Below are 16,902 nucleotides of genomic sequence, written 5' to 3' on the forward strand. Positions count from 1 at the left end.
TCAGTGATTTGCTAAAAAAAAATAAACAGCAACATTTTTGAGTGTTACAGTACAACAGTACAGGAACTTATGTATGTTTTGAGTTCATGTTGCGCAATTAAGGGTATATGTAAGACTTGCTGCATTTTCCACCATGTCCTATTTTTGAATCAGGGTTGTGCACCAAACATGCATGCAAAACAGTTTGTTAAACTTCAGCACTGTACAGCCAGTAATTATTGTGTAGAAACAATCTTTATATATGGGCTCGAGATTTATGTACATTTATTTTTGAGTTGTGAGGCTTTCACATCAAAATGATCCATCCACAAAATCAACAACTTTTTTTAATGTAACTGATTGAGAATTTGTGGAGAGAGCTAAAGATTAGGGTGATTGCAAGGAGGCTTTCCAACCTGAAAGAATTGAAGTTAATCACCAAATATAAACTTTCAAAATACCAGCAGAAACATGCAAAATGCTAGTGAGCAATTATTATGTTTTGATTGCCATATTGCAACTTTTTTTCCACTGCTTATTGTGAAGGATATAAATATTTTTCAACATACCATATTTAATTAAATGTGAAACAAAAATATCTTAAAAGTAACATTTCTTTGACGTTTGTTTTCGAGAAAGTCTCGTCTAATTTTAAACAATAAATAGAAAAATAACTTGAACTTTGAATCTACCAGTGGTATATATATTTAGCTTAAATGTACATACTTAAGTTGTTTAAATTTCTTTAAAAAGAACAGCTCCAAATTGATGCGTTGTCAAATTTATTAGGTGGGCGAGGAAAAAAACATATGAAATGCAACATATGAAGATCAATACAAAAATCATATGTAGTTCATGAGTAAGTATTCTGCAGTTAGCAAATATTGATTTAACCAGAAACATGAATTAATTAAATACATTGTATGCCGCTTATAAGTTGATTCCTTTTGAGTTAGTGTGTACATAAATGCTTGAGGGTTTGTGCCTAACAGACTTTTCTAATTAAAATGCAAGCATGCACTCTTCTATTGAGTGTGAATAATAAACAGCAAAGTAACATGTAAGTTCTTGAATCGCTAATTTGAGAAAAGTTTGAGGGAGCAAAGCATACTGCCAAATGATTCTTCAGAAGAAACTATCCGAAAGCAAAGTGTTTGTTAAATTAAATCTACAATTTCTCTTTCCTTACAGTCCTTTACTTATGTGATACTGTAGTTGTGAATAGAATAATGGCCCTTTAAGTCAGACAACATGAACAACAGTACACAATGTCGCATATAAACAAAAAAGATTAATGAAGTTGTCAAATTTGAGAAAGAAATTATTAAAACAGGTTGAGAAAAGTTGAGAAAGAAATAATTGATTCAAAGAGACATATACTCTAAAAATAATGCACAAAATTACCCATCAGAGAATATCTTAAAAGAAACATTTCTTTGATGCTTGTTTTTGAGAAAGTCTCGTCTAATTGTAAACAATAAATAAAAAAATAATTTGAACTTTAAATCTACCAGTGGCATATATATTTAACTTAAATGTACATACTTAAGTTGTTTAAATTTCTTTTTTAAAAAAACAGCTCCAAATTGATGCGTTGTCAAAAAAAAAACAAGGAAAAAAAACCACATTACTCTTTGAGTTACAGTAACACTTTATTTTTTTTTTAAATAGCACATCATATTAGTACAGTTACAGATATTGTTAGAGACAGAAACCATTCTGATCCCTCTGACCCTGCTTTTTTGAAAAGAATAAAGAGAAACTTTAAGTGTCATCTGAGGCTATGTTTACATACATATGAACAGAGAATACTGGCCATATTCATAACAGTTTGTCACCATACAACTAGGATAATCTATGAGATTATCCATGCTGCTATGAGCTCTACAGCTGTTCCCTCTCCTTTTTAATAATTCACAGAGGATATAAAGTTAAATGCCTAGACGCTGCTTTGGTCCTTATGCTACTATACAAGTAGGGCTGGTGAGATGTTTACAGACATCATTTACCAACAGGAAATCATTTGCCTATAAAGACATCTTTCAGTAAAGCATTAGACTGCGTGAAGACAGCCTGAATCCCGCTGTTCACTAGTTCACCTTTTCACTGCAACTGAACTGGAATCCAGTCTTTCTCCTCAAGTTTTTTTTTTTTTTTTTTTTGCATCACATCATTTCAGAGAAGCCACGCAAAACCAGAAGAAATACAGTTTTCATGCATGTAAACATAGCCAGCACTGTCAGTTACAGTTATGTACAATGTTGATTCAGGCAGTGCATAACGAGACCAAGTTAGAAAATGCCATAATTAACGTTCCGAGTTTCACAGTTTTGGACTGTGATGCTTAAACTTCACCAATAACAGCATCGTAGGCCGAGACAAAAATTCAGATTAGTCATTTCTCAGTAGTACCGTCATCACTGAAGTAATAACAGATTGATTGGCACATTAAACACGGTTGTGAACAGAGAGCGAGGTAATGAATATTGATCATCTCTGACATTTGAGATTTTATGACAAAAATCCAAGTGACATTTGTTGTAAAGCCATGTGAGAAAGTCTCATGACAAAAGTCAACCAAGGACTCTGAAGACAATAAATGTCTTCTTCAAAGTAACAAAACAGCATTATGAAACAATGTATTAGTACCAATAAAGTCTGACAAAAATATGAATGCGATATACTCCATTAGAAAACAAAACCTGCTCTGAATTGTGTGAGAGATGTAGTAAAAATGAGACAATGTTCTCTAGAGAGAAGTACAACTTATTTACAAGGTAAGAAAAAAAGTGCAAGGCTAAGCTTTCATTGACATTCACACACTTAACATCCACAGTATGTACCAAAGGACATGCGTAGAGGCACATAAAAAAAGACAGAAACAAAAGAGAAAGCAAAAAAAACTCCAATCTAAAACTTCAACATTCCAACTCAGACTTGGCATTTGTGGCTCAACTCTCATCACCGTCACTAATTAAAAACATGCACGCAAAGCACTGACATCATGGGATGTGAGGCGAAGGCTGACACTTCAGCCCTTAGATCAAAAAACAACATGAATTATATTTGTTACACAACGAAAAAGACTCCAGTGATCCATCACTGAACCAATACAGAGTACCAGTCTCATTTTCAAAGAAGGTCACCAAATAAATATTGTTGGCTTATTTAAATTCAAGAAGTGGCTTTCAAACAGCTTATTAAAATGTCCTAAATTATGCTAAAGATTTTTGCCAAGCATTGCCTGAAAAAACGATACAGATAGTTTTCATTTTTTTTAACAGAGGTTCTATGAAGTTATTTTAGATAATAGTTTCTGTAACCTTCATCCTCTGTGCCCATACTTGATTTATACCTTCAGCTGCTGAAGATGCTGAATAAGAACATTTATGAAGAAATCCAGAAACATGTGGATTAATCATAAATCATTAATGCCGTATTTGGGGACTTCAGCGTGTTTTTCTGATATTTTGCAACCCTACTATGAAGTCACCCTAGATCTGCTTCTGACTAGTTGATGACCAGTATGAAAAGCAAATCACTGCTCAGCTCAGACTAAGATAGAACGTCAGCATATATGTATATCAAGAATATTATATTTGACTTAAAGAGGATTGATCCATTTTTGAGATTCGGTTTCAAAAATCAGCTTGAATTCTCTACATCATCCACTAAATCTCTTAATCCACATTTGTCCAGGGATATTTTTTTTCTCCACATTTTTACTCTGGTAGTAGTATTTTTAGTTTAGACTAAAAATACTAAGAAGTTTAGATTTCTAAACCTGTTTCATTGCATGGCCTTCCATCAGACCAGCTGTTACCCTACCACTGCGCTGAAGATTAGTTATTTCTTTCTACAAACTCATGGTCAGTCAGGTAAGGAAATTATTACTTATAATAACTTTATATAACCTCACTTCAAAAAGTCAAGACTATCCATTAATGACAAATATACCTGCTTTTATAATAAAAGGCTGAGTAAAATCTGCAGGAAAAAGGATATTGGCTTGAAACTATTAGATTCCAGCCTATGAATTTTGATTGAACTGTTTGCATAACTTAAAATGCTACAATCTGATTAAGGCAGGTAGCTTATACAGAACACAGTTCAAAGGGCATTTTAAAACACTCTTCAATGTATCTACTCACCTCTATAAAATAACAGTTTTCGCATGTTAATATAAAACAGCTGAGTAGAATTTGCATGGCTACCAACACAGTCCCAGCTTCCTCACTGCATGCCACATCCTCAGTCACGTTACTTTACTGTAGTTTGGCAGAAGAAATAAGCAAAAGTCACTGTCACAAACCAATATTTCTCATAGACAAAAACATGTTAATTATTTTAAAACCGTCACTACAGAGTAAAATAAATTAACCCTCCTTGCTTTTGGACGAACTCCATCCTCACTCCTTCTTCTCGTAGAGGGAGGCACGCACACGGTTACGCACGTAAAACGCGGTGAGAGCACAGCAGCAGGTGGTGAAAATGAAGAGTGCCACGGCGTCGTGGGCGAGGTCTCCGTGGAGACGCTCATAGAGCGGGCGGCGCTCTGTGAAGTCAGTTCGCAGTGCTTCAATCTGCATCAGGGTGCACACCACCACCAGCACGTGGAAGATCTGGTGGCCCTGCCCAAAGAAGTCACACTTCCCAGGGAGCAGACTCTCTGGGTGTGGGCAGCAAAAGAAGTAGGCGCTGATTAAGAAGAAGATCACGTGGTAGATGTGGTACCACACTATTGGGTCGGAGCAGCCTCCCCAGTAACAGCTGTAGATGCGGTGGACCACGGGGCTGATGTCTAAGCAGTAAGCCAACGCCGACGGCACCACTTGGAGGAGCTTGTGGGCAAACTTGGGCAGGTCGTGCCTTGCGTATTTGCCATAGCAGCACCCAAAGCAAGTGAGCCAAGCCAAAAAAGCAGCAGTGTGCAGAAAGAAGCCCTGCACTGAACTGTGCCACTCCTTCTCTATAGCATAGTAGTAGTGCGCCAGAGCACTCCCGTATTGGTAGACGGACACCCCGACATAGTCGAGGAAGTAGAAGGTGTAGTATGAGAGCTCTGATTTGGCAGAGAGGAGGTGGGCAAGGGCACTAAAGGAGAGGTAGGTGAAGGCTGCTAGGAGGACAATGAAGAGGGGCTGGGCATGAGGATCACGCAGAAAATCCACCGTTTCTGAGATCTCCTGGCACTTCACAAGGATGATGAGGGCTGCCAGCAGGTGGGTCCACACATTGAGGGTCTCATTGTGCCTCTGGAAGAGGGTGAGAAAGTAGTACCGCCAGCTTTGGTCCGTCTGCCTGTAGCCTGTGAGGATGTGGCGCTCGCGGAACACCCTTGGGACATCAGAAATCTTCACAGTGCAAGGCAGCGTCGGAAAGGCCGACTCGAGCAGCTGAGGGATCTGCCGGAGCTGCTGGGCATTGATAAAAAGCCGGCCAATCTGCTCCATCACTACCGTGGCCATTGCAACCAGGAGACTAGAGGGGAAGGAGAAAAGAAGCAATGAACATTTGAATCTGTCAAAGAGGACGTTTCTATGTGTGTGTATTTGTGCCTTTATGCAGAGCACAGCGATATTAAGTAAAATTTATTTGGTAATCCTCAAGTTGCAACATGAAAATGACATAATACTCCTTGTCTAAGTGAAATCTTTCTCGAAAAGCTCTGTGTGGTATGCTCTTCCTGTCCAGGCTATTATTATGGGCCAATGGTGAGTGCTTTTACTTGATGCCCTGCATCAAAGTCATTTTGAAGTAGGAGAAGAGCCAGCCTTTGAGTTATTGGTCAGTTGTGTTGACAGAGTCGGGTACTAAAGACAACACATCAGGCAACATTACGTTGCACAAGCATTGAAGAAGTTGTCTGTCCTTTTAACCGTTTGTGTGGTAGAATTTTGGTACCTGACCCCCCAAAAAAAAAGAGTAGCAGACAAAAAGGAAGTTTTTCACTGTGAAAAAACTACAACTGGCTAACTGCTAGCTGCTACAAAAGTTAGCATCTGCTTCAGATCTTTAAATTGATCTTTAAAGCCCTTTACAGCCAATACAATACAATACAAATTTACAATAAAATCCCCCCCAAAAAGAAAAAAAAATCAACTGGGCACACACATCAACCAGACATAAACCTATACACATATTTTGTTTTTAAACTCCACTGAAATTTATTTCACACTTCAGGTTGCAACAAAACACACTACAAGCCATCTTTACAGTGAAACACTTTTGTGTAATGTTTTGTTTTTTAATCCATACCGCTTCCTGCGACCCCCTGCAATGGCACTGCGCCCCCCGTCCCCCATCGGGGGCGCGCCCCACACTTTGGGAACCACTGGTTAAGATATTCTGGTGGCAATATTTGAAGGAAGCAGATCTTACACTGGTCAGAGGTTGTTGGCATAACCTAACTAAAGGTGAATCAGCCCAAATTATTATTCTTAATCCTCCCCCCTTAAAACACATTTATTAATAAATGCGTAATAAATGAGGTTTGTTCAATCCCGCATTTGTTAGCTGTCAGCAACTGGAAAGGATGAACTCGGCTAACAAACTTGATTTCACTCAGCAGGTTCTGCTGCTAGGACAAAATCTCTAGACTGAGACAATGGAGAGGAATTAAAAAGATTTTCAGGGACATAGCTCCAGCTGTTAAACTAAAACTGCAAAAAATCCCAAAGCACAAGACATCTTTAATGTTCAATATATCGTTCTGAAACTGATTTAGAACCTAAAATATTATTTTTGCTGCTGTCCTTTTACGACAGAGTTGTAACCTGTCAAGGTGAACTGGGTTGATCCCATATTGCCCTTATTTACATACAAGTGTTGCATTACTGTTGAAGGCTGGTCTTCAGTTTGGTCATGTGCATTTTCTAATCCATAAATTTTCCCTTGCATCCATAACTACTGGGTGTGTTTGCATAAGATTTGTTTTTATAGAAGCCATCAGTGTAGGAACGACAGCAGGTTGACTGCATGGCTGTTCTCAGTTTACCACAGACCGACTGCAAACTGACCTGAGTAAAGATAAGAAAGTTGCTTTTAGTTGAACCATAAAAAGTCTGCAGTTACACACATGTTTGCTCTGTGTCACTGTACTAGCTTTTGATTAATCTCTTTTTGATCAAAAAACAAAACTTTTCATTTTATTTGAATATTTTGAAGCTATGAACAACCAGTGTTTCTTGTTGTACACTACCAGTGGCATTAATTTCCAAAACGTGCACAATGTAAAAGAGCAGTCTGTAATTAACTTTTCATTTTTACTTATTTGGAAGCAGAAAAGCAATCAAACTCTATACGTTTAGAAATGAACAATGCTTAGTCAGCTCATTCTTATTTCCCATGTTTGTGAAATTCTATAGACCCACCTGACTACTTACTCTGTTTTTTCTAATTGCTTCATAAACTGTAAGTAAAGACTCTGTTTAATAATGAACTGTTGCAGTAAAGGAAATTGACATGGTCCTCAAAATGGGACAGTGTTATTGAGTTTTCTCCCACTGTGGCCACACAAATTATATCCTCATAAGTTTTACTTTAACTACAGGTAGATGTGAGTAAATTAAAAAATGTGCTCATATGAGGTGTGTTTGCTACATTAAATGTTCCTTTTGAAAATCAACATTAAGCATGTAGCATTAAGCCCAATAAACCTCTGCATTGTTATTGGCCTGATCATAATATTCTAATCTTCTATGACATCAAATGTAGTATTTAAAAAGCACCATTTGGAAATAAATTACTAATTATTTCAAACTTATTTATACTTATGTAAGATGATTGTTGTCAGACAGGTTTGACACAAAACCCGCATGTCCTGTGGTCTGCCATGCTACAAAGGTAAGCAGGGCTCTTATAAGGAATGAACATTTTTGTTTACGTCTGTTTCTTTCTAGTAGAGGGCTGCAGTCAAGCCAAACCTTTAAGTTTTACTTCTTGTGTCAGTGTTTGGAATTCACCGATATTAAGTCACATCCAACGTTAGAGCGGCATCCACATTTACAGGCCTTATTGCAATGTAATTACTTAATATTGGTTTTTATGGATTTGTTTCCCTGCATCACAATATGACATTTCCCTTTGAACTGCTTCAAAATAGAAAAAAATGAAAGAAGATGCAATTTAAGTAAGGCTCTTGTTGTGTGCGCATCCTCCGTAAGTCAAGAAATAGGGATTTGCCTAAATTTGCATATATGGCCAGAGCAACAATTAAAACGTTTAAAATCAACCCCCTTTTAGAAACTAGACTAGACGAGCAACCATATTTATCTTTCCACCACACACAAGATGGTAAGGGAGGTAAAACAAATCTTCAGATCTCAATGCTAAGAAAGCTGCAGCAACCAGTGACAGCTTCAACGTCCATTTCCTGTTTAGATAATCATCAGCTTCTGTATAAACCCCTGTCCAATGTAATTATGAGCATTTTATAAGCTTTTGACTACTTCTCATAGTCTGCTGTTGTTTTCTATGCACAAAAATGCACATCTTGTACCGTTATTTTAAAATAACCCTACTCAGTTGAAAATTTATTTTGATCTGAGAGTGCTATTTTCAGAAACTGTACAGTATTATTAGTTTTTTATTATGATGAAACTTTGACCTATTTTCTTGTATTTTATGTTAGTTTGAATATGCATACTTCAATTTACCTTTAACTTGCTGCTGGTACACCTGAGTGTCCCTAATGTGGAACAACAAAGGATATTTGCTCATTTGTTTTATTCATTAAAAGTCCACAATACATAAACACACACATGCACACATTTATATATATAGATATAGAAATATGCTGCCTTGATGCAAAAAAAAAAAGGAAAGCATATACATAGACTCTACGTGTTCCTATTTGATGTTTAGCATTTTTTCACCACTAAATATCTTTATTCTATACTATCTGTATATTAGAAACACATGTAATCGGTGCCATGAGCTCCTGTACTTTCCTGCCCTGCGCTGTGGGGAGGGCAGGGAGCTGAGGCAGATCAGACACTGTGGGATGAACATGTGCTGAGGATGAGGAGGAGAGGCGTGAGAGATGAATGGGGCATTACGTAACATAGCTCCATCCCAGGTCCACGCCCTTCGGCGTCCAGTGAGCCCTGACATCCTTTCAAATATTTATGGATGAAGACGAAAAACAAAGTCGACTAAGGAAAATAAGACGGGTTTGTGTGGTTGTGTGCGAATTAAAACCGGGCCTAAATGGGCCTGTTGCTGCTGGGAACCGTGTTAGGCTCATATGCACCTGATCCGCGGGGCAATTTTCTAATTTAGAGAGATTGAAAATAAACCCGCAACTGTATCTACAATGAACCGTCCGCTTGCTGTTATCTCCGATCGCATGAAACCTTCACTGAGCTTAATAAAGCCAAGGTATCCGCTGAAAGGCGGAAAAAAAAAAAAAAAAAAAAAAAAACCTGCCCGGGTTCTGCCTTCGAGGCGCTTCTCTTACGGCGTGCCATCTATATTACAGCAGCGAGATGCCTTTCATTTTCACAGAGCAGCTAAGCGCGTACAGGAAGCACCTACCTGTGCGGGGCAGAGTCAGTACGAGGTGTCAGATGTACCCGTCGATGGAACAATTAGAGCCGCGCAGAGCATGGATATCATTATTTGATGGGCCGGACTGGCAGGAGACAACCGTCACTACAGCAGCAGCAGCAGCGGGCTGCAGCTCGGCTGCTGAGGAGGAAACCAACGCGCTCTGACGGATTGCTTTTCTGACCAATCAGCATGTACGCTTGCTGCTCTTTCTGGCATTAGAAATCATCGTGTCCACCAATCCCGCCTTGCGTTTGGCTGTGTAGGACAAGGCACTGATAACACAAATTCTTCCACTGACACACAGCATTTCTGTCACATAATGGGTGCTGGGAGGACCGAGCTGTCAGTGCATATATCTTAGTCAGCTGATCTGTTTACTGCTTATCGTTTAATCTTTCATATTTTAAGACATTTGCAGATATTATATGCAGCTTAACAATCATCTATAAATATAAAATTAGAATCTTGTTTCCTACCGCTCTATATGTGTAGATTATGGTTTTCTTATACTTGCATCACCGTTAAGGTTTTTACATAACCCCGAACTTTACACATGCCATTGTTCCTGTTTCCACGTGCGGACGTCTCACCTGCAGCCATTGCGATTGGTCTCTTTTTCACTGTTGCTTGGAAACCAACACCCACAACAACAAAGGTTAAATGGACACCACTTTCACTAATTCAAGTCAACTCATTCAGCTGTGAGAAAGTGAGAAGCAACCGCGCTCTCTCTCTCTCTCTCTCTCCCCCCCCCTCTTGATAATATATGCTTAAAGTCACTGTGATTATCTATCTATCTATCTATCTATCTATCTATCTATCTATCTATCTATCTATCTATCTATCTAGTGGTGTCCATTTAACCTTATATATATATATATATATATATATATATATATATATATATATATATATATATATATATATATATATATATATATATATATGTATATATATATATACAGTACAGACCAAAAGTTTGGACACACCTTTTAATTCAATGAGTTTCCTTTATTTTCATGACTATTGACATTGTAGATTCACATTGAAGGCATCAAAACTATGAATAACACATGTGGAAATATGCACTAAACAGAAAAGTGTAAAACAACTGAAAATACCCCTTATATTCTAGTTTCTTCAAAGTAGCAACCTTTTGCTGTGATTACTGCTTTGCACACACTCTGCATTTTCTTGATGAGCTTCAAGAGGTAGTCACCTGAACTGGTTTTCACTTCATAGGTGTGCCCTGTCAGGTTAATAAGTGGGATTTCTTGCCTTATAAATAGTCATGAAAATAAAGAAAACCCATTGAATTAGAAGGTGTGTCCAAACCTTTGGTCTGTACTGTATGTATATATATATATATATATATATATATATATATATATATATATATATATATATATATATATATATATATATAATTTATTTATTATAGCATCAATGCATTATTATAGCATTAATGTATAAGATACATTGAGGTTGAGGTTATAACACGACATCCAAGCATATGTGCATTGGTTACAGTCACTTCAGATCCCAGTGAATATCATTAAGTAAGCAAAACAAGCAATGTCTCTCCTTGGTTGCTGTGGTGAAATCACTTTTATGGTCTGTGATCTTCCTTGTTTTGCATTGAGCAACAACGCTTCCTTTGTTGCTGTCCCTCTCACTGACAAATCCCTATTGTTTCTGGGTTTGAATAATCCTCCACAGTGTATATTTCTTACACACTTGGATCAGGGAGTCCAGTGTGAACAGTGGACACATGCTCTTTCTGGTGCCTGTCCACTGGATGATCAAACTTTTGGGGAATATGGGCTGCAAGCAAGTTTTGTCACATCACGAGGCGTTGCTGTGGTTTGATGATGCTAACGGTCTCTTTGAACACATTGCAGTGTGAAGGTTGGTGAAGTAACACAGCAATACTGACCCACTTCTGCAAACACACCGTGTCCACACTTATACTGTCAAATTCTTAAACAACTGTGTGAAATTAAATATGGTCTGAAGCAGCAGGATTTTGCATTTTTCGTTTTTAAGTATGTGTTGATAACATCTTAAGAGGCACAGAAATCGAGCTGATCAGTTGGCAGTAGTAAACATCATAATGGACAAGCAACAGTGACACAGATTTTGAAGTTCTATTTTCGGTTCATCGCTGCAGAGCTGTCGCCATGTGTACTAAGAAAACAAGTTGAAGAGAGAAATTGATTTGAAATATTGGAACATTTCTAAACATTTTTTTGTAAGGAGTAGAAATAAATGTGTAGGATGTTGTAGTACTGAACACAGTACATATCAGAACACTGAAGAAAAAAGTAAAATTGCTGAAGAAAAAAACTGAAAACAGATTTTATCAAATTGAGCAAAATTATGCAACAGATGGAATCTCATGGAACCAATCCAGAATGGGGTACAGGCGTGTCTCTGACTGAAGGCCTGTGCTAAAACCTAACAGACGTAAACAAGCCTATAAAACTCAAGCTAGACTCCTTACCTTCCCAACACTGCAGATAGTGGCATTCAGGTTTTACCTCAATGTCCTCACCAGTAATACTTGGTGTAAACAGCTTTGTCTCAGAGAACTTTTGCAGGAGAGACACAATCAAGCAACCACACAGTTCAGTAAACACAATGCAATGACATGTTAAATTAATAATCTGCCAGAAGTACTTGAACAGTCAGCCTGGAGTTTAGCTTAGTTTGACTGAAGATTGCTTCAGCCATCAGGTGCTGAAAATCCAACCACTTTATTTTTTCAGTTTGATTTGTCCAACCTAAATAAATTCTCAGTACGTCCGGTCAGTTTTATTATAAAGTGGTGGAAATCTGTGCGAAAGTTAAAATTCATGATCATGACAGAATGCAACTCACCAGTAATTGCATAAACACTGAACTGTTTACATAAACTCTGTTTGGAATATTGAGGTATACAAGGTAAAATCTTCTTTGTCAACATTTTTATGATATAGCTTTTTCCATTGATGCGAATGTGCTTTTACACACATATTAAGTCTGACTATAAAGTCAAAATTAAGCATGAAAGAATAAAAAAATTATTTAGTTCTGATTAATATAAAAATACAACAAAATAATTCATTTTAAAAAAGTTCTCCTCTCCCTATTTTGGAGACAAATTCATTTAATAAGGTATGACGACCACAGGGTGTCAGTATTGTCAAAGTCTTTATTAACAGTTAAGTAACAGTTTTCAGCTTTCATGAAGATGTTACACCATAGTCTGCTGTTCCAAGAAAGGTAGAAAATACAAAAATAAAATTTTATAAAAAAAATTTTGTTTTGTGAGGTCAAAGACAACAACAGTCCTGCACAAACCAAAATACTGGAATTGAATCTGGTTGGTTGAACCCTTGTATCATATAGTCAGTTCAGATATACAACATTATCAACAGTCTGGAAGAGCCTGTTAAGTTTTTTGTTTGTTTTTGACATTGGTAAATATAACAACTAAATTATTACAAACCGTTGTTTTTATATGTAAAAAAAATACAGTATAGTCAGCTGCCAAACAGAACTCCAGAAAAAAAAAAGTCAGACAACATATAAAACTAACCAGAGAAGTCTAGAGCATAATTACAACCAGCATCATTAAGATCTTAGGAGGTTGTCAGACAGATAGCTTATCTCTCTACTAAGAGCAGAAACAGGTTAGTTCTCAGTTTCTTTTATGGCCTCCTTGTTCTTCCTCACCTCCTGAAGCTTCTTGTCCTGTTAAACATTTCAAAAACAATAACAATCACGTTAGTTTGTAAGTTTTATACGGAATTATAGATGAGAAGAAAGCATCAGGATCTGACCTTCTCCTTGAATTTCTCGTTGAGAGCTGCCATCCGGGCGGAGCGGTTCTCTTTGTTCGCCTCCATCTTCTGATTGAGTTTCTCCTCCGCCTGCTTGCTGAAGTTGCAGCTTTCCTCGATGGCCTTCTGGATGACCTCCTTCTCGTGCTCTCGTTTCTCAGCCAAATGCTTCAGAACTTCGGCTTCTTGACTCTAACAGGTAGACAAGCGAAGTCCTTCCTCATAAGTTAACACAGTATGATAGCTAAGTTTATTTGATGTACTATTAGCCATTTGTGTTTTACGATACCCTGCGCCTTCCCTCTGCAGCTTCCAATTTCTTCTTAATTTCATCAAGAGATGTTTCCCTTTTCCTGTTGGGGGACAGCGGGAACTCCACTTTGGCATCAGGAGTCGAGGGGCTCAGAATGACCTCAAATGCCTGACCCGACGCGCGCTTGTTCAGCTCCTTCACTTGAATGTCTGTAAAAACAGGAATCTCATTAAATACTCAATTGTAGTCAAATTATAACCCATCTTTTTCAATTGCAAACTTCAATTACAAATTTTGTTTTACTTTCTAAAATGATGTATTATCAAAACGTTTTTTTTTTCAGTCAAACTGTATGAACTAATTTGCTTTGTTTTCCAAATTCAGATCCGACATGAAAACCGAAGGAGACAGAAATGTTTTAGAAAATGCTGGTCTTAAAAAAAATGCAAGTGCAAGTCGATTACACTTACCATCACAATTTGCCATTTTACAGAAAGATTGTCTTTTAATCTCCTGCAGAAGACAAAAAAAACCTGAAAGTTAAAATCTTGCAATTCATTTGGAGCTAAGCATTTGGGACAATACACACTTCATTTGAAATAAAGCTACATCTTAATCAGAAAGCTCTTATCTTACTGCAAGGCATGCAAGCCTTTCTAACTTTGGACTCATATCTGCAATTGTTCTGAGCGCAGTGTAGCACTTGTAATGCCGAGTTTACTTTTACTAGTACTCAGAAGAATTATTGGTGTTATTTATTTATTACATAAGTTATTTGTCATTTAGTTATGAAATCCAAACTTACATTTGGGAATATTGCAATCCACTGGTTTTGTTTTAAATGTTATACTAAGAGAGCAGGCTAACTGCTGATAGCGATACCCTTGATATTCCAACTATAATAGTTTAATTTTTTTTATTTTATTTCAAAGGTAGAAAACTCTAACTTTTAAGTAAAAACTAAACATAATAGTAACCACGTTTCAACCAGTGTCAATGGACAAACTTTTTTATTTTATTTTATTTGCATAATTTCTTTCTTCTTTTTTTTTTTTTTACATAAACTGTAAAAGCCCTGTGGTGCTACTTCTCAGGAAGTCTGTAAAGATAACTTAGAATACTTAGGTGACCACAAGCAAACCATCAGACAACTAAAGTACTAATGTTAATCATTTGTATCGGGAAACTTTGCAGGTGAATGATGATGAAATATCCAACTACTTCATAAAATAAATATTTAGTTAATAACATCGATTTGGACAAATATTTTGAAGATGCAAGTTTGAAAAGTTGCATACAAATATATACACACATATTTGGACAAACTACTAAAAAAATTTTGTACATACAGCTGCTGCATAACATTAAACCCGGGTCAAAACATGTTCTGTACCTCTCCAGTACCACAGCCTTTAGCTAAATGTTTGCACATAGTTGCCCCGCAGTGAAAGGCAGGTTAAAAGCTGAGTCCCCACAGCGGGAGGCTGCACACTCATTTGTGCAAAAATGGCGGGGAGGGGCAACATAACTGCTGTACTAGTCTTTGTTGTGTTTATTAAAAGAGAAAAAAAAGCTGGAGGGAGCATTTGCAATACCTAAAATATATAGATTTGAGACCGAAAAAAAGGATCATTCATAAAGCAACAAAAAAAATCAATTATTTGAACACAATAGTGTAATTACACGTGTAAAAACATAGATTGAGCTTTCATAACAGAGAAACAAAAACAACGTTTTTGTCAATTCAGTCATTGCCTACCTTATATGGTTAGATACTAACAATCAATTACATTAAAAAAAGAGTGTTTTAAGCAATTTTCAAAGTACTTTTTGTCATATCCTGAAAGGCTGCTGGTGAACAACGGCCATAACAGTTATTACTTAGTACCAAAAAGTGACTTTACCTACTCTGTTCAAAGCCCTGAACACTGAATAAACAGTCAACAACGACCTTTGTCGCTGCCAAAGCTTTCTTAGGCGCTCATAGAGTCAGAGAAGACAACTCAATGAGAGCAATTGTTCTCACCGTGAAGTGCAGCTCGGCTTGAAGAGCGGACCTCTTGCTACCTTTGTGCCTCTATTCAAACCGCCAACATCTGCACCTTCGCGCACAAACCTTCTGTGTTGTCAACGTCAGAATAGATAGGGGCGTCTCATTGGTCCAAATTAACCAATCGCCGCGGCTGTTGCAAAGGCGAGCGCGCCAGCAGGAAGGCGAAGAAGGCCAGGCATACAGGCAGGCATCCTGAAGAGAGAGAGGAAAAATGGCTCAAATGTTTTTCTAAAAGTTAAACACAACCCTTCAACTTATAGTAGTAAATACAGAGTCAGTAAGAGTTCCACTAACCGAAGAGTACTGATTAGTACTGCTTAAAAAGCGATAACAATCAGCAATCAGACCCATGGTTTATTTATATAACATTAACAAAGCTATATATTTGATGCACCTTCATTTTTGTTTGACACTCTGTCATTCTGGTGTATGTTTATGCATGCACAGCAACAACTAGTTATATAATTGTAAAAGAAATTATGCCCTTAATCAAAGTAAGGTAAGTTTTAATTGTTTATATCTTAGACTGTGGGCCATAGTGAATTAATTTTAATATAAGTAACAAAATAGAAATATATTCCATGATATTAAAAAATAATTATAATTTGCTGATAGAAATGTATATGGACTGCACAATTGCACAATCAATAGCGCTGTGGTTTTGCATCAAGAATGTCCTGAGTTCAAATTGCAGCCCAGGAATCTTTCTGCATGAATTTCACACATTGATGTGGGCGTTGTTTTCAGGTACTCTAGCTTCGTCCCGCAGTCCAAACTTTGATCAATTGTTCTGGCTAAATTGCCTTAGTTCTGAGTGAGTGCAAACATGGTTGTTTGTCTTGTGTGTTTCTGTTTCACTATGATGGACTTGCAACCTGTTTAGTTTGTACATTGCCTCTTACCAATAACTGCTGGAGGTGTGCACCAACCCCCTCATAACAATGCACACATAAGTGGGTATAGATAATGGTCGTATGGAATAATGTGTCACTTTGTGTGGAGTAATTCTGTCTGGATGTTTTACCACCCATCTTAACAGGGTTATAAATATGCTGGTCTCCTGTGGAACATGTGATCCAGACTGTTTCAACCAAGAATAGACTAATTTATTGGAAAATCTACTTGATGACATCCTTCCTTCTCAGCAAAGTTTTATTATTTTCTGTATTGATAGGAGGAAAAAAAGATCAAAATCTAATAAAAAGTCACAATTCCTAATCCCAACATAAAAAACCTTAAGA

General features: G+C 37.2%; 2 protein-coding genes across 2 annotated transcripts; both read right to left on the reverse strand.

The window, feature by feature from the left end:
• Positions 1-1,618: 1,618 nt before the first annotated feature.
• On the reverse strand, positions 1,619-9,700 carry paqr7b (progestin and adipoQ receptor family member VII, b). Its single transcript, XM_032558822.1, has 2 exons — positions 9,517-9,700; positions 1,619-5,460 (listed from the first exon to the last, which is right to left on the reverse strand). Exon 2 carries the CDS (start codon positions 5,445-5,447, stop codon positions 4,389-4,391), a length of 1,059 nt encoding a protein of 352 aa, XP_032414713.1. The 5' UTR covers positions 5,448-5,460; positions 9,517-9,700; the 3' UTR covers positions 1,619-4,388.
• Positions 9,701-12,704: 3,004 nt separating this feature from the next.
• On the reverse strand, positions 12,705-15,736 carry stmn1b (stathmin 1b). The gene is made up of 5 exons (XM_032559617.1): positions 15,635-15,736; positions 14,079-14,121; positions 13,645-13,817; positions 13,356-13,547; positions 12,705-13,266 (listed from the first exon to the last, which is right to left on the reverse strand). Exons 2-5 carry the CDS (start codon positions 14,092-14,094, stop codon positions 13,207-13,209), a joined length of 441 nt encoding a protein of 146 aa, XP_032415508.1. The 5' UTR covers positions 14,095-14,121; positions 15,635-15,736; the 3' UTR covers positions 12,705-13,206.
• Between the last annotated feature and the right edge of the window lie 1,166 nt (positions 15,737-16,902).

The sequence above is a fragment of the Xiphophorus hellerii genome, chromosome 3, assembly GCF_003331165.1.
Source record: "Xiphophorus hellerii strain 12219 chromosome 3, Xiphophorus_hellerii-4.1, whole genome shotgun sequence".
In the NCBI taxonomy this organism is placed as follows: Eukaryota; Metazoa; Chordata; class Actinopteri; order Cyprinodontiformes; family Poeciliidae; genus Xiphophorus; species Xiphophorus hellerii.